The 26568-nt window shown below is 37.0% G+C and overlaps 1 protein-coding gene across 1 annotated transcript in view; it reads right to left on the bottom strand.

The window, feature by feature from the left end:
- The window catches only part of MALRD1 (MAM and LDL receptor class A domain containing 1), a gene marked incomplete at both ends in the record, with an annotated part of 691362 nt that overhangs the window by 138014 nt on the left and 526780 nt on the right, over positions 1-26568 (bottom strand). Inside the window, 2 exons of the mRNA XM_080918486.1 lie at positions 7325-7526; positions 26013-26170. Of these exons, the coding sequence (XP_080774612.1) occupies positions 7325-7526; positions 26013-26170 (360 nt within the window). The remainder of the gene's footprint in view (positions 1-7324; positions 7527-26012; positions 26171-26568) is intronic.

Raw genomic sequence — 26568 nt, forward strand, 5'->3', positions numbered from 1 at the left:
CAGGGTGGTTTTGATTTGCATTTTCCTAATGACAAAGGACTTTGAATGTTTCTTTAGGTGCTTCTCAGCCATTCAATATTCCTCAATTGATAATTCTTTGTTTAGCTCTGTACCCCACTTTTAGTAGGGTTGTTTGATTCTTGTGAATCTAACTTCGTGTATATATTGAATATTAACCCTCTATTGGATGTAGGATTGGCAAAGATCTTTGCAATTCTCTGGACTGCCATTTTGCTATAATGACAGTGTCCCTTGCCTTAAAGAAGCTTTGCAATTTTATGAGGGCCCATTTGTCTATCCTTGCTCTTAGAGCATAAGCCATTGGTGTTCTGTTCAGAAAAATTTCCCCAGTACCCATATGTTCTAAGGTCTTCCCCACTTTCTTTTCTATTAGTCTGAGTGCATCTGGTTTTATGTGGATGTCCTTGATCCACTTGGACTTGTCCTTTTGTACAGTTTATAAGAATGGATTTATTTACATTTTTCTACATGCTGATTGCAAGTTCAACCAGCACCATTTGTTGAAAATGCTATCTGTTTTCTACTGGATGGTTTTAGCTCTTTTATCAAATATCAAATCACCGTAGGTGTGTGGGTTCATTTCTGATCTTCAATTCTGTTCCCCTGATATATAGCTTCCTGTCTCTGTACCAATACCATACATTTTTTCACTGTTGCTCTGTAGTAGAACTTGAGGTCAGGGATGATGATTCCCCTAGAAGTTCTTTTATTGTTGAGAATAGTTTTTGCTATCCTGCTTTTTTTGTTATTCCAAACGTATTTGAAAATTGCTTTTTCTAAATCTATGAAGAAATGAGTTGAAATTTTGATGGAATTGCATTGAATCTGAAGACTTCTTTCAGCAAGATGGCCATTTTTACTATGTTAATCCTGACAATCCATGAGCATGGGAGATCTTCCATCTCCCGAGATCTTCCATTTTACTTCTTCAGAGAATTGAAGTTCTGGTCAAAGCTTGGTTAAAGCTATGCCTAGAACTTTATCTGGTTCCCAATCAATCTTAAAGCAAAGTTCACTTGGAATTTGTTATAAATTGCACAGTAACACAAAAGGAAATCACAAACTTAAAGACAGATATTCTGAAATGGAGTGCAGCCTCCTGTAGAGAGGATTAAGAATATTTCTTTAAGAAGCAAGATTTGGCTTTGACCTTGGTATCAAGGAAAGATTTTCACAAGAGAAGAGAAAATGCTTGGGGTTCTTATTCAACAGGGCTAAAGTTAAAGGAATGGGAGCATATGGGGCAGCACTAGAGAAAACAAAAATTCTACTTTGAAGGGATCATTTTTATATGAACAAAGAGAGATTACAGAAGCTTTGTGTTAAAGGGTAAGAAACTAATTTAGTAGTTGGCTAAGGATATTTCAGTATTTTCCTTCTAGTGTATAATATATTAATTTATATATTTGACTGCTTTTGTTAGTACTGCAGGGCATCCCTGGACAGCCTCTTTAGAGCCTACTCTCAGACCCAGTGACAAGACATGCCATCTTTAGGTGACAGATTTTAATCCTGCCTTTATTACTATGATACTGGCTGCATATTCCTTTCTGCATGCCTCACATATGTGAGTGTGTGAAAATTCTGAATTTTGGTTTTAATTTTATGCATATTGGGGAGATATTTTACCACAATTCTTAAGAGATTATTCTATTAATACACGTCATCCAATTCACATGCAGGGCAGAACGTAGTAGATTCTGCACAATATCGATTGAATGAGTCACAGACTAAAATAACAAATTTGGGTAATGGGAAGTTTCTTTTATCAGATTGCAATGACATTTCACTTAACCATATTCATTAAATTCCATTTCTTTAAACCGTAATCTGTTATGTCCCCTTAGAAAACCATTCTTTATGTCCTTCTTCCTTGTTTCTATTAATTTTTATGCATAGATTTGCAGAGTTTCAAGTTACTTACAGACTAGTAACTTAATTTACCTGAATTCTAAACCAGTGACTAAGGAAGTTTAATCACTTTTCCCCGAATTTACATGTACTGAGAGCCACAATTTTTACTTAGATTCAGGTCACAAAATGTTGAGTAGAGTTGTTTCTATCAGTCAGTAGACTCAGACATAGAACAGGACAATTTATACATCACTTCCTCACTCTTCCCCCGAAAAGATAGTGAGAATAGAATGAAAGGAAATGCTCAGGGAAGTAGAGAGAAAGGTTACATGCAAGTTCAGGTTCTGCTGGCATTTTCTATTTTCCTTCTCACTTATAACACTTGTTTATTTATATATCATATTTACTGACTACCTATTGAATAATAATAATAATAATAATAATAATATTAATAAACTGAAGCAACCTAAATATTCTTTGGTTTGAATAATTTAAATTTGGGGATTACATCTACGCTGGATTTATTCCTCAGGCTTGGTATGTAATAAACAAGAATGTGGCCTGCATTCAGGAATGTGAAGAAAGTGATTTTTCAGCAGTGTTAATATAAAACTGAAACCAAACCAAACAAACAAGTGAACACCCCCCAAATATTTTTAGCTTTTTGTCATCGTGAATTTCTCCTAATTCTTTTCCCTTGCTGATACCTTGCTAGCTACTGACCATTTAGCATGTCAAGATAAAATGGATACCCTGGGCTAATATTTTCTTTCTTTGGAATCTGTTTTAGGTATCTGAGGCTCTTTTTGCTATTAATGTAAACAAACTAGATAAAGAATAGTGTCCATGTTAGTCACCCAAAAGAGATTTCTAAGCTTTTGGAAGCTTTCAGCAAAGCTTGTTGTCTATTTAGTAGATAGGACATCAGAAAACATGTTCTGGCAAAGATATCTATCAGTGGAGGACTAGATATGTATATTCAAATGAAGGATATTCCTAAGCTTAAAAATATTATTTTTTTTGACACTTGAAATAGTTAATGCAAATGTTCAGGAAGGACAAAGTCTTAAATCCTGACTGTGCTCCTTTCACAGATGAGAAAAATCAAGCCAAATGGGCAGTGATTAATGCACGGAAGATCTGAATCTACTCCTTGATTTTAACACTCAATGAGAACTATTTGTTCTGGGTTCGTAATGTGGTATACCAAAGAGCCACAGTTTACATCGCTCAAGGAAAAAAATGTTGTATAGTATGATGGCACATATCTGTAATCAGAACACTTGAGAAACTGGGAAGGGAAGATCTTGAGTTCTAGGACTCTGTCTAAAACACTGTCAACACCATAATCAACAAAAATCCATAGATTTTTGTTTTACAATAATTATAGAGGCCAGGCATCTTGACTTACTTTTAAAGCACAACTCATCATTGAGAGAAGTCAGAACTGGAATTCAAGGTAGGAACCTGAGGCAGGACCTATGGAGGAATATTATATGCTGCTTCACTGGCTTATACTCATTTTGGTTTCTTCTACAATCTAGGACCATCTCCTGAGGAATGGTACCTAGGGAAGTCAGGGGTGCCTTGGAATATCAAGAGGTAATCAAGATTGTCATTTATAGACACACCCTGGATTTTTCCAAGTTCTTTAATAGAATCTTCAGTGGGAGTCCACCTTTAAAAAGGTTTGAAACTCAAATGTCTGGCTTCTCTAGCTATTGAAAAATAAAGATTTATGAATTTTTGTTGATTTTGTATTTGACAGGATTTTACAATGGAGTTCTTACATGCCTTGAAGTTACAATATTCCATCTTGGCTCTCATGTGCTCTGAATACAGATATGTTCCATCATACTATGCAATTAAGACTTCTTAGTACCCTGAGATATTGACAATTGACTCTAACCAGGGCTTGTGAGAAGACATTTTTCAGCCAGAGAAGGAGGGAACTCCTGTGGGAAAACATGTGCTTCAACCTATATTGCTATACCCTGATGTCTGCCTATTCATCTCACTCCTGAGAAAGATGTATAGACCTGTACCAAAAGTGGCGTGAGGTTACCCAGTTCAAGTATGTGATAATACAGTGTTTAATATCACAAAACCTCCCCTATAGTTATGGAAACACCCTTACAATCTTCTAAACTGTTTGTTCATCACTTAGGAAAATCTCAGATCCCCTTTGTTTAAAGGACAGAAAAGAAATACAGAAACCAACTTCTACTGCAGGAAACTCACATAAGAATATATTCCATGAAATAGAATGCATCCTTTGGTTTATTCAGAATTGGAGGGTTTGTTGTATGTCAGTAGAAAATTACCTATGTTAATACCATATCCTATCTGACTTTTGTTCTGACTGTGCCAACCGAGGCACTGTGCACAGGAGAAAATAGTCCAGACTTCACAAAAGCTAATTTTTTTTACCCTTTTGTGGAGTGATGAGTATTTAATCAATACTGGAAGAAGCAATGGACATTCTATCTTCTACCTCACATAGCAAACACTCATTGTAAGGGCTCAATATTGTGAGGATATTTATATTTTATCACTATATATCAGTGGAAAGCAATGTTCTACTTTCAGGGTTTCTAGTCAATAAGTACTAATTTTAGAAAGGAATTTATTAAAACATTTTACATTTGAAACATTTCAAAAGCACTTCTTCTGTGCTCAGGAGGACTTAACTTGTAGATACTTTTCTTGCCTTTTCTGCCTCTCTTTTCTTCTTTTCCCCCTCTTCCTCTGTCTCACATTCCTCTTTGTTATTTTCTTTGTTATCTCTTGATGCTAAATAAGACAGACATGCACCACTGACTCTGGGAGGAAGAAGGTTTTATATACTCAATAAAAGCTGCTGCTGAGTTGTTTTAGAAAAAGTTTCTCTGGTATTTCAAATCCTTGTTCTCCTTGAAAGACTAAAAGTTTTGTCTGAGTTTGTTGGCTTTTTTCTGGAGATTTAACCCACTTGGGGGAATGAATGCTACTGAACAAGACCAACTCATCCAGCAGAACCTGTTCTTACATGCCATAACTATTTCTGCTACTGTGATGGAAGAACCATATGACTGAATATAAAATCATGGATCATCCACAAGCCTCAGTATCTTTAAGGCTTCCCTGGAGAGAAAAGAGCCAGGGAAGAACCAAACTTCATATTTCTCAAAGTTTTAAAAAGCTGGGTTATTATTGTTTGAGTAACAAATAGAAACAACTAGAAAGCATGACTTAAAGTAATGAACGTAACCACATTTATACCACACTTTCTTGTATTAAATACAATAAATAATTTTATTTAGGAAAAGATTAAAACAATGATTTAAAGCTTGCCTTAGAGATCAAAGATTAAAAATAAACAAACAAACAATCCTTTTTTACTATGTGCAACATTCTGGGTCCAATTCTTAGAAACATACACATAAATGTTATTAAGAATAAAAAAATGAGCGTTTAACATATAACTTTTTATATACATTTTTTTCACAATTAGAAGTAACATTGTTCATGTACACATTTAACACTATGGAAAATAGCAAAAGTAAAAGATAGCAATCACACTTTGTTTTCTTAGAGTCATATACTACTCTGTGTGTTCTTTCAACATCACAGATGGTATATGCAGCTTATTAATAAGGCTTTGTATTTTCTTTGTCATTTCTATAATTATTAAAAGCAAAACAGCCTCCCATTTCTTGTGTCTTTATTGGTTATATCCTTCATATTCACCAACATATTATAAATATTTTCTTCCAAATTTAGTTTGCAATAGATAAATCACTTGTTCAGTATCCCTTTAAAATTTTTCTAATAGTACAAAAACAAATGAAAGGATGTTTGTATTAGCACTAAAAGAACAACATTTCTTTAAAGGCTTCAAGATATAATGCTAGCATTACAATGTATGCTACATTTATGTTTATATCAAATGTCTTTTATTTTGTCCCTGAGTTCTCCACAGCTCTTCAGATTAAACTCTTTCAGGTTTACCAGCTGATTCTAAAGATTTTCTAGCACATTATGGAGGGTTTTGATAACTGGTCCTTCAGAATTGAAGGCTTATTTTATACTTTCTAAGGCATCTAACAAAATCAACAATGAATTCCTCCCGACGCCACAGGCTATGGATTTGGGTATGTGAATGGGATTGCGGAGGGACACAGTAATCCATAAGATGACAGAGAAGACAAACGAGGCTTCACAGCAACACAATTAGTTGTTTATAAGGTTCTCAATAGTAAGTACATTCCATAACATATTCAGAAAGAGCTATCAGTTCATCAGAATCAATCGGGGAGTTCAGATAGTATTCCAATAAATACTTTGGGAAACTATTAAATAACACTTTCTGCTATTTCTGAATAATAGGAATTTTCAGGCTGAGTCTCCTGTTTTTTTCATTAAGTTCAAGATATGAATAATATAAGCTCCTTTGATTCCTAAAGATACCAAAACACGTATAACACACACGCACACACAGATGCATGCACAAACGCATAATATACTTAGGTATTCTTAGCTCTTTACATGCACCCAAACACACACACACACACACACACACACACACACACACACACACACACACAAATACATACATACAAACACACATAAACACACACACAGGTATGCAAGATTTTCAGAGAACATGTTGCTTTTACAGTTGCTAGGAAATATCTAGAAAGGTATATAACCAGGGCTATACATTTACTTTTGAATGACAAGAGAGTTATTTTTAGAAAAAAATGATAAGAAAAAGTTTATGTTTAGAAATGAAAATAAGAAATTTGAAAGAGTTTGTCATAGAACATTTTGGTTCCCTACACAAAAGTTACAATTACATTTGTAAAATGCCAGAGAGACAAAGAAGACTAGCTCAAAGAGTGCTTCAAAGAAGCTGGCCCTTGCATACCTGTCTAATGATAATTGAAATTTTACAGGAGAAGAAATAGTCCCACTTAACCTGAGACATCTTTAATAGAAGAGATTCAGGTATCAGTTAAAGGGGCTCCTGACTGGTTTTTTGTTTTCTTGTTGAAATACAGAGACTATTCTAGATTGTGTGGGACAAAGAGAAAGAAGGAAGCAGCCAGGGGAAGGGAAAGACCGACACAACACGTGTAGAGAAGAGAGAGTTGAGAGCATGACATGTGCCTTGGTTTTAGGCAGTTTTGGTAAAGATGAAATTGGAAGGAATGTAGTGAAGCTCTATCAGTGGAAACACGCTTCCTTAGCCTGTGGCACAGTGTTAATATAATGCCTAAAAGTCATGAAAATTTTTATGGAAAATGTATGGGCAAAGAAACTGCTTTTTAATAAATGCATATATATATTCATCACTTAGAACTAAGACTTGATTCAGAAATAAATGCAGATCCTCTGAATCTCCCAATTTCTGTATATTTTGATATAAAACCCATGCTTATTCCTAGTTTCTAAAAGAATCACTTACCTCCAGATGCACACTCCGGGGTAAAAGTAATGTCATCAAGAGCAATAAAGATGTCCTCCTTTCCACCCACTTCAGCCTCGAATGCCACCTTGAAAGGGCTGTTACTAGAAAGAGGTACATGTGCATATGTCCATCCAGTGTTTGTATTTTGGATCATGGACCACATCAGGATGTTTAGTCCTGATTCCTCGATGAGATAAACCTAAAATTATAACCAGAGAAAATGACAGTTTATGGTTGTGTGTTAGAGGTATTTATGAGGGTCCTTAAGATTGATTTGAATTACTCAAATCATTTAGATTAGAGTAATATGCACAAAATCTGTAACAATAGAAAACTCTCCACAGATTAATCATGCTAACATTCAACTTTAAAGGTTAAAGAAAAAGACTGCCACGTGTAATGCATTTCATTACAATATTAACATTATGGTTTTGACAGATCACCTCCACAGTACTCATTTACATAAAGATATCTTAATAACAACCTCGAAAAGGCAATACAAGTATGAGTATCCATGTTTATATTGCAGAGCAGTGGGCTCCTTTAACAAGATCATGCATGCAGGATGTATAGATATAGGCAGAGGCAAACTGCTTAGCTAGTCCTGGCCTCCTGTGCCTCATCTTCTAGAGGATTTATATTCCTGCAGTGTTGATCGCAAACCTCTGCACTAACTGATGCCATGGGTGGAAACCTCAGCATATGAAACTACTTTGCCTGCTCATTAAATATTCAGCTCATTAAAAGTAGTGTAGGGAATGCATGAGTGAGAAGACAGTGTGACTTCTCTTAGGCCCCATTGGCTCCCAGTCATTCTGTGCTTTATTACCCATGGACAGGTCAAAGTAGAGAACTGAGATTCAGCTTAATCTATAGAAGTGCATTGCATAATATAATTTAAATAAAATAAATACTCAAATTTTAGTTAACAAAAACAAAACTCCAAAAATAGCAAATATATATATATTTCTATTAAAATAATATTTCTATTAAAAATAAGAGGTTAATAGAGCTTAACCTTAGTTAATAAAACTAACAGCACTGATGTCAATATTAATGAAACTTTAATAACTGTATTAATTTTAATGATGTGAATAATTTATGTTTGCTGAGCCTCAGTTGGTATATAGATATAAGGTAAGACTGCTAACTGCCGTCAGAACTCTGCAGTTGCAGAAATTCAGCTCAGAGGATTTAAAATGGACAAAGTCGAAAAGCATCAGGATGGGTCTAACACATAAGGGGCTTGGGAATCACCATCATACTCTTCACAAAGAAAAACACTCAGCTCTTTTCAGATTTCAGGTACTGAGAGAAACAAAGTAAACCAGGGAGGAGGGAGAGAGACAGGATAACAATTTATGGGAGCAGAACTGAAACACAAAATACAACTTGAGAAACAGTCATGAATGACACATCCTCAGACCTAGAATCTTCAGATGTAAAAACTTAATTTAAACCACCTGAATTTTGTGACTAGGAGTTGGGTTATTGGTAAAACTCCTTACTCAAAAGCCTGACTTCCATCCTTTGTGGGGTGCACAATGTAAGGAATCTCTGATTCCCAAACGACATGATGTCCTTTGACTAATAAACTAAGATTTTGAAGAAATGTGCTTATATTGTGCACATGCTCACACACACAGAAACACACACACAAACACACACACCCTCCTCACATACATACATTGACATGTGCAGCAATAAATATAAAATAATGATAAAAATAAGAGAAACAGTCTGAATTTAAACCTAGAGATTTACAACGAAATCCCTGCATATATGGAGAACAGAAGATTTCAATCTAGTAAATCACTGACGTATACTGTAAGTGCAAATATAATGGCAAGAGTGAGGCAAACAATGACTATGGTTACTATATTTTTAAGTATCAGTGCCTGCTTCAAGCTCAATTGCACCAATTGAAAAGCAGTATTTTCAGAGCTAAGGAAAAGTTAAGAACCAAGTAAATGATTCTTCGAAGGAATACAAATTAAATACCACGAGATATATAGATGAAAACTAATGGGATAAAGAAAAATATGCAGTGATAGTTAGAGCACCCACTGAAAGAAATGTAGAAAGATATATCACTGTTTAATAAAACATATTTCAGAGATAGGATAACTATCAGGGATAATGATGTCATTGTTGCAGACACTCCATGTTGTGTCCTTCTTCTACAAAAAACTAGCTGAAGCCCCAAGGCGATGTTACCAAAATGTATAACTTTTGGGAAGTGATGAGGTCTGAGAGACTGCCCTCCTTGGTTTGATCAGTATCTGAATAATGGAAGCCGGAGGGAATTTTCTAGGAGTTGATTTCATTAAGGACAAAATAAAAATAATTTTTTCCCCTTGCAATTTCTTTATTCTGAAGGTTTTTTTTTTTTTTTTTTTTTTTTTTGATATTGTGGCCCTAGTGAATTGAGACAGAATTCTATCATATAAGTTCCCTAAATGGCATACTAATTCTTAACATATGTGTTCCTGATGATAGAGTATCAAATGCTTGAGGTAAAAGTTCACAGATCTACAAGGAAAAAAAATCAATGAACCTATTACAACTGAACAATTCAGACTTCCTTTTCCAGAGACTGACTGATCAGAGGGCAACAAAACAGTCAGGATATGTTTAAAAAGAAAAGCATCAATCAGCTGGGTCTCATTTACATTTATACAATGCTTCATCCAGCACAAGAGGAAGACACAGTCTTCTTAAGCTTACAAATAACAATCACTAAAATTGATGGCATTCTGGAAAACCAAACCCAGTGTAGCCAATTCAAATGAATGGGTGTGATATTGCTCTAGGACCACAGTGAAATTAAACTAGAAGATCATAATGGGAGGATACCACGTGGGCTACAGAAGTTTCAGAGGCATCTAAATAATGTTCCAGAATAACATCAAGTTGCCATCAGTATCTAAAGGACAAAGTAAAGATGTGTGTGTGTGTGTGTGTGTGTGTGTGTGCACGTGTGTGTGTTCACACACGTGTGAGTGTATGTGCAGACATACCAAGGTAGCAGTGCGGACCAATTATTTATATAATTAAGGTCAGGTACTATGCTTGTCTTGTCCTGTCTGATTATTTGTTGTTTTCTTGTTCTGGGTTTTGGTTTGTCTTGGAGAGCCTCTGGTTGGTTAGGTCAAAATATGGTTGGTAGATGTGCCTTAAGGTTGTGTCCTCCAGGAGTCTGGAAGATGCTTCAGACCCCCTTCTAGGTTAGACTAGATACCAGCTAACGTTGGTCAAGTAACCTGATTACCTGGTTTATCTGTAATCTGGGTGGCACATAGTCTGTTTGCTGTTTTTCTTTGTTTATCTCTTTGTGCTTTTGGAATTGGACTTGGACTGACAATACCTGGTTTCTGTGCCTGTGGCAGGGACAATGTCTATGTGTTTGACTGTCTTAATCTGTGTTGATTGTAAGTATCAGCAGGAGATGACCGAGTCTTGCTCTGTTCCCATGGCAGAGTGAACTGTCTGTGTATTGCTTGTCTTTCTCTGTTTTCATGAACTTGGACTGATGTTATTTTTGGACACAACCCAAACTGAATCTACCCTGTTAAACATTCTAGTTAACCACTGGTGGAAATTTAGAGAAAGAGAAAACTTCTCAGTGGTAGTAAAAAAGTGCAAGTTAGTTACTCTCTGCTCCCCTGAATAGCCCACCATCAGAGTAGGATGGTCACCTGTAGGGTATTTTGATTTACAGGCGATCAAAGCAGTAAAGGAAAGAGTCTTTAGTCCAGCATCCCTAGGGCACCCAGACCAAGTGATTTATATTGTTACCTGAAAAAAAATTAGTAGAAGACCCCCCCCAATAAAGTTTTTGTCTCCAAGATTCTTGAAGATCCTGACCATAAAGGAGAAGAACCCTGTGGAGATTAAGGAGTCTATAAGGAACATCTCTAGGACCCTTCCACTTCGTATCTGATACTTATGGATCCTCCACACACACACCCTTTACAAATGACCCCAAGCAGCCGATTAATCGAAGACTGTTTTATTTCCTCATCAGCCCACCTGGGATGATATTCAACAACTCATGAGAGTGTTTTTTTTTTTTTTTTTTGACTGAGGAGTGAGAGAGGATAATGCAACAAGCCATAAATAATGTCTCCTCAGACACAGGAGCACCATTGACTGACCAGGCTGTCATCTACAGTGGTATTCCCCTGACTAGATTTGACTGGGACTTTAATACAGCAAAAGGTAAGGTACCTGAAGGTCTACCACCAAGATTCATAGACAGGTCTCAAGGGGGTCACAGGATGACCTACCAAGTAGGAGTAACACTCAGCCTTTCTAGAATTGCTTATGGAGGCATTCTGCCAATATATACCCTATGACTGCAGCATCAAGGTGTACAAAGCTACTGTGACTATGGCCCTTATAGACCAGGCTAGTAGACATATCAAGAAAATCTCCTTAGACTATAGGGACTACAGAATAAGGCATTGAGAGATTAGTGCAAGCTACTGAGAAAGTCTGCCAAAATAGGGAGCCAAAGGAGGAGAAGGAACAGGGAAAGAGAAAGGAAGATAAAAGGAAATAAAAAAGAAAAGTGACAGGAAAACAATTTACAGAGACTCTTGGTTACATTAGTTAAAGAAAGCAGAGACAAGAGACTCCAACTATAGATAGACTGAAAACCCCTTGAAAAAGACCAGTGTGCATTTTGCAAGGAGAGGAGCCACTGGGCTGGAGAATACCCTAACAAATGGAAGCTGGGGGAGGGAAATCCCAGATCCTTGGAAAAGCCCTGGGGGAAAGACAGTGACTAGGAAGAATGGGTTTCAGAACCCATCCCCAAAACCAGGATAACTCTGAGAGTGGAGAGGAACTCCACCCAATTTTGCTGGACACAGGTGTTCAACACTTGATCCTCCTCCAAGCCAATGGCCCCATTTCCAAGAAAAAAATATTGGGTCCAAGGAACCACTGGCACCAAAATGTATTCAGAGACTGCCTGAGGAAAAGGAAACATAGGGTTGGGCTGGGTATGCCAATCATTTATGGTCATCTCAGACTTTCCCTATGCTTCATTGGGGAGAGACTTGTTCTCCAAAATGGGGGCTCAGATTGTTTACTTTCTGGAGGTCCCTCAATTGAGGAGGCCTGCAGGAGATCCTGTCTTAGTTTTTACTATTAGACTGGAAGACAAAATTTTTGAAACCAACACCCCAAAACCAGAGGATATTGCTTAGTGGCTGGAAAAGTTTTCTCTTGCTTGGGCTGAAATGGTAGGGCTAGGTCATATGTGTCTGCAGGCCTCTGTATATGTGGAGCTTAAAACCTAGGCTAATCCTGTCATGGAGAACTAGATCCTGATGTTGGAGGACGCACAAGAAGGAATTAAGCCACATGTCTCCAGCCTCCTCAAGCCTGGTGTGTTGCTTAGTACTGTTTTGGGCTGGAGCACACCACTCCTGCCAGTTAACAAGTCAGGCACTAACAATTATTCCCAAGTCCAGGACTTATGAGTGGTAAACTGTCAAGTGGCTGACATCTACCCTATTGTGCCTAACTCCTACAATTTATTGACATTTTTGCCAACTTCCAGAATTTGGTACATGGTCTTAGACTTGAAAGATGCTTTCTTCTGGCTGACCTTGGAACCCAAAAGTCAAGAATGCTTCACCTTTGAATGGAAAGCCCCAGAGGATGTGACCACTGGTCAGCTAATGTGGACTAGATTCTCCACCCATTGGGCTCAATCTGGCCCCCTTGCTGCCTGATCCTAACCTCAAGTCAGCACAGCAGAAGTATCAAGAAATACTGTCAGAAGCCCAGGGGTGGAGGAAAGTTCTCTCTGACCGACCCCTACCGGAAGCCAAGGCTACCTGGTTTAGGAACAGGAGCAGTTTTCTTCATCAATGTCAGAGATGACTATGTCCATGGGGCTACATACTGAGAAAGAAGACTACTCACATCAGAGGAAAAAGAAATTAAAAGAAAAAAAGAAGAAGAACGAAAGAAAAAAATAGATCTATTTGATACCCAAATAAATCCAGCAACTGTGATTATTATCATTGTCTAGGAATTAGAAGGGAAGAGACTCAGTGGGCTGGGCCAATAACAAGAAAGATCAAGTGACTCAAAGTGGCTATGCAGGAGTCTATCCCAGTTATGGGCCTGCAAGAGACACTTGCTAGGAAATTGGATTAGACTACTGGATGGTCTCACTTAGAATATACAGCAGAAGAAAAAACCCAAATTGCTAGACACCCCACCAACTATTACTTAGAGGAGGAAGAACAATAGTACACTCAATAGAAGAAAACTATACTCCCCAGAGAACAAACAAAAGACTCATTTGGCCAGATACACAAAATAATTCATTTAGGGGAAAAGAAGCTCATCCAAGAAGTCAAGGTATATATATATGTGTGTGTGTGTGTGTGTGTGTGTGTGTGTGTGTGTGTAAAGTGGACCTTAGAATTTTAGCCAGAGACAGTAGAACAGTATAAAGTATATCAGCAAGTAAGTGCTTATGCAGCCAAGAGCAAATAGGGTAAGAGACCTAGGGGAGAATGACCTGGGGTATATTGAGAGGTTTATTTCACAGAAGTCAGGAAAATATGGTTACAAATACCTCTGAGTGTTTATAGATACTTTCTCTGAATGGGTTGAGGCTTTCCCCTCCAGGCAGAAAACAGCTACTATGGTATCCAAGAAGATATTAGATTTTTTTTTTCTGAGATTCAGAGTGCCCAAGATAATTGGATTGGAAAACAGTCCTACTTTTGTTTCTATGGTTAAGTCGGGGATTGGCAAAGATATCAGGAAGTAATTGGAAGCTCCTGATAACCACTCCTACAGCCCTCAATGTTGATGGTATTCCTGCCCGGGTGCATTTGTCCCATGTGAAACCTCCAGAGGCCTGCTGCCCCCATGTGCCCATCCATCAAGCCTGGACTGTGGTTTCCACTGGAAATGGAGATGATTTCACCTCCCTGATAGCTTTCAAATACTTCAACACCTGGTGGCCTGACTTTGCATTTGATCTGTTCCAGCAGGTGATATGACTTAACTTTTGGGACATGAGAGCTGGAGGAAGCAAACTGTTCATTTGGAAGAAAGAGGACTTAGGGGAGAGGATGGGGGTGGGTGATAGGATGTGCATTTCCTGTATGGAGGTATCACCTGTGGGAGACCCCCATTTATGCTTGCCCTCAAGATGGAAGAAGCCCAGGCAGTTCACCAATGCCAGGGTCTAGCCAGTTTTATTGGGCCACTTGGGGAATTGAGACAAGAAGAAGATACCTACTGGAACTCCTTCTTTCCTTGGGACTTGATCACGGTATACTACTGGAGTCCCTAGAAGGGGGACCGAGGATATTAGGGAACCCCCTGTGCAAATGCCACTGGTAACACCATAATAATCAGATTCACTCAGAAAGGCAAAGAAACAACAGGATGGCTAAAAGGAAAAACTTGGGGACTTGGTTGTAAGAATTGTGATATGGTAGCCAAGGTGAGAGGAGAGAGAGAGAACAGAGTCAGGGCTGGTTTGAGACTTGGTTTTATTCCTCCCATTGGACAACCACCCCCATACTCACCTTGTTAGGACCCTTAATTGTTCTGTCATTGTTGACCTTTGGACCCTGCATATTAAACAAGCTTATAGCCTTTATAAAAGAGAGAAGAGGTGCAGTATAGTTGAAGATCCTGTGCAAACATTATGAAACCCTAAGGACAGGACCTGAAGAATATGAGATAGTTATCAAGACTCTCGAGTGTACACAAAAGAACAGACATAAAATGCAGTCACTGATATTGGGATGCTAACCCCAGAGGCTTGCACTCCCCCAGAAACAACTCACAGACTGTATGAAGTCCAAGAAATAAAGAAAACAATATATATATATATATATATATATATATATATATATATATATATATATATATATATATTTACAAAACAAGAAGACTTTGACTATTTCCATGTTGCGTTTTGTTTTGCATGTACTTTACGCTCATGGTAACTATTAGGTTTTCAATGCATACTGTCAAGCCCTTGAAAAATCAAGTACTGACTAAAAAATATATTCACATAGCTTTATGTAAAAATTATTTTAATACCTGAAAAAACAGTACTGACAAAAATGTATAATTTTAAGCAAAAAAATGTTTAAAATCTGTACATTTATCTTTGTTTTGTAAAATAAAGTCATTTAAAAAAAAAAAAGACTCCCGAGTGTAGCTCCAAGATTGGAGCTTTTATAAAAAGGGGGGGGGGTAAGGTACCCTAAGGGCTTTTACACTCTCACACCCTTCTTACACCTTCCCCCTTTTGCCTGGGGATAAAGCTCGACCAAGTTTCATATTCCACCTACAGGATCATTCTCAAGTAAAATAATTTTCAGAATGTACTGATGGACATTCTGAAAAGCCCCAGGTAGAGTTCAAATAAATGTCATGCTTGCTAGCCAATAGATTTAAAGGTCAATATGCTTAGCCAATAAGTTTGAACTGTATCCTTGCTAATGCAACCTGTGCCCCTAAAAAATATAAAAACTGATAGTTACAGCCATGCAGGGTTGCCTTCCAGTCACTCACCATGAGGTTCTGAATAAGGGTTGACCCTGACATGCTGAAATAGAAAACTCTTGTATTTGCATTAATTCTTGATCTCTTGTCTCATTCAAGGGAGTCTCCAGGTAGTTAAGGCTCAATTTGAGTCTTGCACAGGCAAAAAGACAAGGAGGTTATTTTGAGAATATTAATTAATTAACTCAAATGTTATAAAAGAAAGTGAAAAATAAGTGAAAAAATAACACAATATAGAAGAGCACATTCAGAGCAACACTAATTGTCTACTAGGATTTTAAAAAAGATATGACAGTCAAGGCAGTGCTGTAGACATGAGTCAATGACCCAGACAGAACAAAAATCCCAGAAATAGACAAGAAACAGACAACAAAATGGAGAACACAAGTCATTCCTAGAAAATATTCTTCACACACTATGTACACATTCAAAGAAAATTGAAATATAAGTCAAAATAAGATTATGGGTTGATTTAATTACCTTTCAGAATGTTCCATAAAAAGTTAAGTATTGGGGAAATGGTTTCTGGTTCTGATGTCTAACTGAAAACACATGCTTACTTATATTTCTCAGGAACATTCCAAACAAAGACAGATAATGCTGACATCAATCTGCAGAAGTCCTGAAGAATCAGAAACAGCAACTAATACTATTTGTGTTAATACTATTTTAAAGCAAAGAAAAACTGTTTGATGGAAACATAGGAATAGAATTGAACTGTTTTCAAACAATCACTGGTGAAAGAAACAGCCACCACTATAAACAACAACAAAAGAAGGTAAACTTTCCTGGCAGGATTGTTAACTCACTCAAGGAGATAGTGCCTTAGATACAAATTAATAATGAATTAAAAGGCCCCAAACATGCTGGTTCAATAACTTGTCTGAGGAGCTGATGAGAATAGCATTTGTACCTGAGTTGCACTGGGTAGCTAAATCATGTTGAGGTGATCAAACACAGAAGTTTCCAAGCTGAGGAATAAAACCAAACTAATGAGGTAATAATTCTTGATACTGTACAAATAGCTTGGACCTTATTCATCAAATGGCAAATACTATGGTCAAAAATATAAAGCCACTAAAAACATAGCTGCTCTATGACATTGGAGTGATATAGAGCTGGAGATCACTATAAATGTATAGTAACTACTAGAGGGTAATTCTTGATTTTTCTAGGGAACTGGAACATAGATTCTAATATTATTCAAACAAGCTTCACCAACATCAAGAGATGTTAAAAATATTGTACTTGCTGGTTTTGTGTCAACTTGACCCAAGCTGGAGTTATCACAGAGAAAGGAGCCACAGTTAGGGAAATACCTCCATGAGATCCAGCTGTAAGGCATTTTCTCAATAGTGAACAAGGTGGGGAGGGCTGAGCCCACTGTGGGTGGTGCTATCCCTGGGCTGGTAGACCTGGTTTCTATAATAAAGCAAGCTGAGCAAGCCAGGGGAAGCATGCCAGTAAGCAACATCCTTCAATGGCCTCTGCATCAGCTCCTGCTTGAGTTCCAGTCTTGACTTCCTTTGTTGATGAAGAGCAATGTGGAAGCATAAGCTGAATAAACCCTTTCTTCCCCAACTTGCTTCTTGGTCATGATGTTTGTGCAGGAATAGGAACCCTGACTAAGACAAACACTTTTGGAAAATTATAAAAAAGAGTTACTAAACTTAACAGAATTAAGAATGTTATGGTGGAGACTGTAGATCAACGGGCAAACAAAGAAACATATTTAATTTCTTGCTTTGAGTGTCATTAAATCAAAATCATGCACACACACACACACACAAACATGCATATACATATGCAAACACTTACATGTATACACACACAAGCACCTATATATATGTGTGTGTGTGTGTGTGTGTGTGTATAATATATATATATACATACATACATACACAGAGTTGTGTTTTTTTCTGATAGACTGTGAAGACTAGCTTGATTGTTTTGATAAAACCTTAAGTCATGAACTCATTATCAGAACTGACCCAGAATGATTGCAACTGAGAATGGAAAAACTGTAACTCCAAGGTTAAAAGGGAGCAGGAGCCATCAGGTTTCCATGAAAACTTATGAATTTTAACACTGAAATGTGAATGGCTTCCTCATAAGAAGGGCAGTTTGGTTATAGAAGAGAATGGTAGGGGTTTCAAACTGAAGACAGCCCAGGTGATGTGGGCTTAAAAAAAAAACAAAAACAAAACCTTATCTGTCTATTCACTGATCTTGGACCTTTGGATCTGTGAAAATTCATTGCTGGTGTTTAAACCACCTTAGTCTATAGTTTTGGTGGAGATGGAATGGGAGAATGGAACTGGGAGAAAAAGGAGGATGTTAATATAATCAAAATACAACAGATGAGATTCTAAAAGAACTAACCAAATAGCAATAAAATATTAATTCATTTTAACTATTGATATAGCAATATTATTTGCTTTGCAGTATAGAAATATTTGCAACAAATAAATAAGTACATTAATCATTACAGCTATCTGCATTTCTTTGTTTTTTGTTTAAATTAGTTTTTATTTGCTATAGCCTCTAGAAAATAAATGCATATATCAAATTTGAGAACAACCTACCTTTTTGGATTATATAGAATTAGTAGTATAGTGAGAAAAGATAGCTATAAAATACTTTTATTCAATGTTAATAAGCTATGAATGTTAAGTATTTTTATTATTATGATTACCAAGAAATATATATATGCATTCTTCAAAAAGTACATTTAATATTCCAGCCAATTCCAAGAAGTCAGAGAGCCTGGGCAGTGCAATCTGGCCAAACATCTTGTATTTGTACTAGTTGGTGTTAGATTCAAAGTACAGAATTCATTATTAATCATAATAGATGGAAATTTCCAAGCAATCTAATATAAAATCCAATTCTCACAAAGCAACAATTATTCCAGCTTAGAAACCCCAGCAATGAGAGGGAGGAACTGCAGTCAAGTGTAGCCACAAGTGAAGGCAATGCATGACCTAAAAAAAGGCAAAGAGAAGCTCAGGAAATGTCCTATTATCTTAAAGAAAGAAGAGTTGCTATACATGTAAGAATAATTGTCTTATGAAGCTCATAGGAAAGGAATGCCAGAAGGTGGATGCCTCATTGTTTCTTAGAAGAAAAAACAAAACACTCATGGGAGGATACAAAGGGACAAATAGAGGAACAGGGATTGGAGAAATGCTCATCCAGAGACTGCCTCACCTGGTGATCCACCCCATATGCAGCCACTAAACCCAAGCAGTATTGCTGGTCCCAAGTAGTGTTTACTGGCAGGAACCTGATATAGATGCCTCCTCAGAAGTTCTGCCAAAACCATACTGATACAAAGAAGGATGCTTGCAGCTAACCATCAGACTGAACACAAGGACCCCAATGAAGGACTTAGAGAAAGGACTGAAGGAGCTAACAGAGTCTGTAACCCCATAGGTAAAACAAAATTATCAACTAACCAAACCTACCACAGCTCCCAGAGACTAAAACACCAACCAATGAGTTCACACAAAGAGACACATTGCCCCAGGTTCATATGCAGCAGTGGGAGGAGAGGCCTTTGGTTCAGTGAAGGCTCATTTTCCCAGTGTAGGAGAATGTCAATGTGCTGAAGTGGGAGAGGGTGGTTGGGAGAGGAAGCACTTTCATGGAGACAAGGGGAGGGGAAGGGAAGATATGATTAGGGAAAAAAGGATAACATCTGAAATATAAATGCAGAGAATATCCAATTTAAAAAAAAGGAAAAAAAAGAATCATTGCCTTGGGTCTTATAAGTATATAGCAATATAGTTTTCTGACATATAAGAGCTGAGACTGATAAATGCACAGAGAAACAGAACAAGACAAACAATGCCAAGAACAAAAATGGAGACCGAGTATTAGTTAAATTTGACACACCTTCATTCTATTAGGCAAAACAGTACATTAAAAGAAAGGGCAGATGAAATGATTTATCTCTGTTTTTGTTACTCATCTATGTACTTATCTATATTAGCAATTAACTAGGTTTAATCATTCTTTCATACATTTAAAGAAAGTATATGTGTTTAATAGAGATTTAACATTTGATAACATGGTCCTATGAAATCAATGCAAGTAGGACAAAGGGTTTAGTTAATGGCAATTAACTAATTCAATAACAAAACTGAAGTAATTAGCTAAACCCACAGCTCCAATTTATAGAATGCTAAATGAGTACATTTTAATTGTCTATAAAGAGAAAGTGCTTGGTAACCAAGATATCAAATTCCAAATCTACAAGGAATATAAAGACTAATAGAGTTCACCAACTAAAACTGTAAAAGTTTCCTTAGATTTCAATATGTTAAACAGTTCTTTGAAAAAGTCGTATTCAACCTGAGACCCAGACTTCTAAGCAAAGTTGATTTGGGTTATTTTTCAAGGTGACTTTTTACCTAGTCCATTTATAGTTAGGTGTTAGAAATACTTTCTTTTGTAAATTTCTCCATCTATGTCTTAACAGTGTGATTTGATTTTAATTTCCAGCAGAATAGCTTTTCAACGGGAGGTCATTTTTTCTTCTTACTACACTCTGAAACAGAAGTCTTATGTAGAACTTCAAATTAGATTAGCTCCTCCTTTTAAGGGTCCACTTTTGCATTTGTGTGTTACCTTCCTGTCTTGTGTAATTTATAATTTAATAGTGTTTTACAACAATGTTTCTCTCTAAGATTATTTTTCTATTATCTACAAAGAGCTATACACAGACTCTTCTAGCACATTTTTCTCTATCTCAAGTGTTAATATATCTTTTTGTTGTCAAAACCTATACACCCAATTTTACCAAACTGCCCATGATTCTTGTTATGTGATAAATAATGGGTATGTGCAGATATATCCAGTCTATTTTTAAAATGGAACAATTCACCAAAAATCAAGCAACTAAGCCACCCAGCCAGCCAGCCAGCCAGCCAGCCAGCAAGCAAGCAAGCAAACAGAACAGAACAGTTTGGATGACCTATTTAGGGCCAAGGACTTCATAGTCACTAATTCTCTGAGCATTGACCAGTTGTAAATCTCTTTGTTAACCTTTTTTGATAATTTGTAAGGTTCTCTGAGGAGTTTTAGAGAGACACACTAATCTATCACTATGAGAAGTTTTCACGAGTTATTTTAGTACTATATGATATTAACAAAGTAACAGTAGTGGGTTTTTCATAGGATCTATGGCCTGTCTAGTCACAGGTTCTTGGCCTTGGTACTATGGTAGGTAGGGTTTCTATATCGTGGAGCTGGTCTTACTTAAATACAAAAATGTTTAGTTATTTTTGTGATATTTGTGCCACTATTATGCCAGTGTGCTAATCTTGCCAGCCATGTAATTATTTTATACAGTAGGGTGTGTATCTGCTTTTAAAAGTTCTTCCTAAAGCTCAAGGCCCATTGTGAAAGATGAGGTGGAAAGACTGTAATAGACAGAGGTGATGGATGACTACAAAAAAACTGTATTTTATGAACAGAGCAGGTCATTGGCCATATAAGTTTGCGGGGACTGTGACCACATCCATAATACCTATACAAGTTCAACTCAGACAAAATCTAAAAAAAAATCTGGAAAAGAAGACCCATCCCTACTTGAGGAGCTTTTGGTAGTTGACAAATGCTGGAAAGGGAGTCAGGTTTTTTATTGTTTGTCTGTTTAGTTGATCTTTGTTTTGTTTTATTTATTTTTTTTAACTCAAAACACCTTGAAGGTCTAATACGTGCCAATCTATAGTCACATACCTAAGAGAATATATGCAATGATAATTGGACTCTAGATTAAACAAAAAGAATGAGAACACAATGTTGAGAGGATGGGAATGGGAGATAGATCTGGGCTAAAAGGAAAGAGGTTAATATCAAAATACAACTCTTGGGATTCTCAAAGAACTAAAATTAAAACATTTTAGTTCATTTTAACCATGTCTATTGAAATGTTGTAATACAGTATAGAAATGTCTGTAGCATATCAAGGTACATTGATAACTACAGCCTTCTGTATTAGTCTTATTTATGCTATTATAAATAGCAACTGACCATTTTTACCATAATTATCTGGGTTTCTTGTAGGTTTGTTTAGAAGGCAGGTATCTATGTATATCCCTTTGTATATCATTCATCCTTATGTATGTCACACTCTGGGGAGATTTACACATTGTTTCTTCTATTACATAGTCTCTAGTATCATTCCCCAATACCAGCCATGTTGAACAGTGCCACACTGCTTGTAAAAGCAACGAGCATCAAATTCGTTATAAGCAGGAATGAAAGAAAACTATTGGGTCTGGAAATCAGTTAAAATGTATATAAAAAGGAAACCACTATTTCGAGGCAAATGGGTGGAAGTAGAAAATATCATCCTGAATGAAGTAACCCACATGGTATATACTCACTAATAAGTAGATATTAGTCAAAATGTACAGGATACCTAGGATCCAACCCACAGACCTTAAGATGTTTAACAAGAAGAAAAACTCAAGTGAGGATGCTTCTATTCCACTTAGAGGGGGAGGGTAATCACAGGAGGCAGAGGGAGGGACCTTGATGGGAGAAGGTAGGGGAAGGGAATGGTGGAATAGGATCACTTGTGGGGCAGGACAGAAAAGAAGCCTAGAGGGAGCCCATAGAAAGAATGGAAATAGAAAGCCTGTAGGGGCTAGGGGTGGGGGATAGAGAAGCTTTCTAGAATATGCCAGAGACCTGGGAGTTGAGAAAATGGGCGCAACCTTAACCCAAATTTGCCCAACAATGTGGAGAAGCAACTCAAAAAATGTGCCTCCAGTAGATAGACAGAGACTCAATTTGAAGGATAGGGTTACTAATCCAGTTAATATTTCTGGAACAGAAATTGTTCCTGTCTAAAAGAACTGACTGAAGGAAAGTACCGATGCTATGGTGTGCTTACAGACAGGAGCCTTTCCTTACACGGCTGCACTCTGAGAGGCCCTACCAACAGTTGACCGAGACAGACAGATGCAGGTCCTTGGACTGAAGTCCAGGAACCACTATGATTCAATTAAGGGAATGACTGAAGAAACTGAAGGGGAGGGTGACTCCATATGAAGAACAGCAATTTCAATTAACCTGGACCCCAGGAGTTCCTAGAGACTGAACCAACAACCAGGCAGCATACATGAGATAGTCTGAGATCATCCTTATTCCCCACCCCCACACACATATTGCTTGTTCTGACTTTAGTGGGAGAAGATGTGCTTAATCTTAGAGAGACTTGAGGCTCCAGGGAGGAAGAAAGGCTAGTAGGGTGGGACCACCCTCTCAGAGGCAAGGGTAAGGAGGATTGGGGTGAAAAGCAGTGGAAGCAGGGACTGGAAGGGGGACCAATGGCTGGAATGTAAATAAATAATGATAATAAAAAAACCAAAACCCTAAATAGAAACTGATTGCAATTCCCAACAATGTTCATAAGAATAGAACATTTGCTTTCTTTCTAAATAACAATAATAAAAGAAATTTAAAGCTCTGTTAGGTATATCACCCTAATCAATCTTACATGAACTATGGTTTATATAATTATTGAATACATATTTTAAATACAAAGGCATTTTTAACTCAGCATACATTTTTTAGCAGTTTAAATTTATTTTCTAATCTTTATTTTTTCCACTTCTCTACCTACATACATGGAACTTTCTGCAGCAGAAACTATACCTACAAAATGGGCTGGCTTTCCAAGCCTATAGGGAAAGGCCAAGAGGGCCTGTGGAGCAATGAATTTATACAATCATTTTGTAAATTCAAGCATGACTGCACTAAATTCTAATCCAGTGTCTGGTTAATATGTAACTATAAATTTACAATGTATTTTTCTATATCCAAGATGACTTTATGCATCATATTTTATTGGGTAATTATTCATATTAGCATAGCCTTATATATGGTTGTGGGGAGAGCTGTGAATGGTGGATTAGAAATCCTTCTTGTCGCAAAATATCTGAGGGTCCATGGTCACATGTGTCTTAAGACATAGATGAATTGCAATGAGCCTCATCCTTCTATTACTTTCCATTTTATGATTTATGAACCCAGAATGTATCACAGAGAGTAGAGCTCTGCTTGAAGTATCAGGTAACGGAAGCATTTTAAGGTCTGACTTTTGTCTAGGCGGTGGTCAATATAACACTTTAGAAAGTTTGGATCAAATTAGATCAGTCTTCTGATGAAAACTGATACTCCTGGTTTTCATACAAGCCATAAACCTTCCAGTTGCTTGTTACTCTGAGAAGTTCCTGGCTCACATAAAAAAGGATCCAGACTTAGACAAAGCAGGTCTCTCACTGTTTTTGTGTAATACACATGTATATGCATGTGTAAGTTTCTCTCAGTTCGCTCTCCTCATGTGGGAAACATGCTCTCAAATATATCAAATAACTCCTATCTTGTCCTATGCCTTGAACCTTCCAAACTTAAAAAAAAAAAATTGAAATGCCAAATGAGATAGAAAAATCTGAAAGACCCAGAAAAAAAAATCATTGTGTTAACCAGCCCCCCACAAGACAGCTCATAGAAAAAAAGGGATGTCTTTATCATCATCATCATCATCATCATCATCATCATCATCATCATCATCATCATCATCATCATCACCATCATGTCTACCCTTTGTCATGTCTATTGCCAATTCTTTCCCAGTCTTCCTCCCAGTAGAATTATCTGGAGACTGCTCAGTATACAGAAGCATTCTCTATATAGCTAACCTCTAATTTGAAATACCATGAATATCCCCACAACAGGGCATCATAAATAAAGGCTGAGACCAACATTTGTAATTTAGAGGCCATTTACAGACACATGCTTAAATACTAGGTAGAGGTTATATAGTTGGGTACCCCAAGCAGATAACTAACCTACTATTCAAAAAAGCATGTTTGGGTATTTTTTCTAAATGGAGGCAGATGCTGAATCATTCAGTAAATAAGGTATGTATGCTTTCATGAGCAACAGATCAAAATCGAGGATGACCAGAAAGTTATCTTCCCAACCAGAAGCTAATGTCACAAATCACTCTATATTGTATGTAAAACCTGGGAAAAATTCAAAGTATCAAGGTATTGCACCAATATGTGTGTCCCTCAGCTGGTAGAATGGACTTTCTTTGTTCTGATTTCCATTTGAAAACAGATACTCTCAAAAAGTCAGGATAAATATTTCACTTTCTTTGTATGTTTTGACTTGGTAAGAGATCCTGTCAGTTTATTATAATAGCTCATTTTTTGTTTGTTTGTCTTTTGTTTTTTATTTTTATCTTTCAGATGTTTTTGGATAGACTACAAGGTTGGAAAGTTATAGGCAGTAGATTTTTGATGTAACAATTTTTGCTAATTGAGTAATTTGGAAGAGAAGAGTTTGTTAAGCATTTTGGGGTTTCAATTTATTTTAAAGCTAGAAGATATTCATATCTCCTCCATCCAGCCAACAATTGAACTAAAATTAATAGTATTTACAATGTGCATCAAATATCTCCTGAGATACAGAAAATACCAATACCTGTCACCATTTTCTAGGAAAAGTGTTTGAGTTAAGGCAATAAAACTAGTCATCTTGGTCTAAACAGTTAACTGTATGTCATGGCACTGGGATTGTGCTCTAATTCACACCTTTAAATTGAAAATAGATCATAAAATTGGCTCATCAGGATAAAAACTTGTTAAATTTTGATAAAACTGTAAGTATAAATACTGTCATTTCTCTCTCAAGAACTGCTGTTTTGTACTTGTGACAGATCTAATTTGAAACATCAAGGCTGTTTTGTCTTTATTGTTTTCTGAGATAGAGATTTCTCTATTGCTACTCCGTGTCCCATTTCCTCACTGTCCTTAGGCAAGTCCTTATTCCCTAAGTACATGTAAATTCTACTCAGACATTTTTGTTTTATCTACAGATAATCTTCTAAATAGCCACGGCCATAATTGAGTTCAGGTGGCAGACATCAATGAACTTAATCTTGCTTTGGATGAAGACGAACGATGGTACTGTATGCCAAGGCTCACTGCCCCAGGAAGAGATAAGTTAATGAGGGCACATTGGCAGCCTGATTACATTGGGGGCGATTAAACTCATGTGTTGAATATTTCCATGGACACAAATCTGTCTTCTTCCCTACCTTTAATATTCCAATAACCTGGGGATCCACCATGTAGAACCAGAACCGAACACTACACATTCCAAGGCTCCCTGGGAAGAGGTGTGAGGTAATGATTCTTGCAGTAGATCCTTCTCTGGAGAGAGAAGTGTTGACGAACAAGAAATGCTGACCACTACCTAGAAAAGATTGAGAAAAAGTTCGGGTTTTAGTGAAGTAATATATTCGATACCGAATTATTGAACCAAGCATACATACCATGATCACGTCAAAATTCTCCTTTCCTCTCCCCAGTTAAATAGAATTTACTTTTACAAGTCATCTCAAAATAGCAGTTCATTCTTCCTAGGAGAATGCTTGTGCTATAGTCATGTGATATGCAGAATTCATTTTACACAGGTCACAGCCATGTGTGGATTCTGAAGGTGTACTACTCTCCTTCAGCCTCACTTTCAAGCCACAGCATTTGTGTTCTATGAATAGTGGACAGAGATACAGAGTGGGCTCTGGGATCTGATTGATATGGGACCATATTTCAGTTACTGCTTCTTCTACACTAACCAGAGCAATAAAATAT

The sequence above is a fragment of the Micromys minutus genome (assembly GCF_963924665.1).
Source record: "Micromys minutus genome assembly, chromosome: 6".
Taxonomy (NCBI): Eukaryota; Metazoa; Chordata; class Mammalia; order Rodentia; family Muridae; genus Micromys; species Micromys minutus.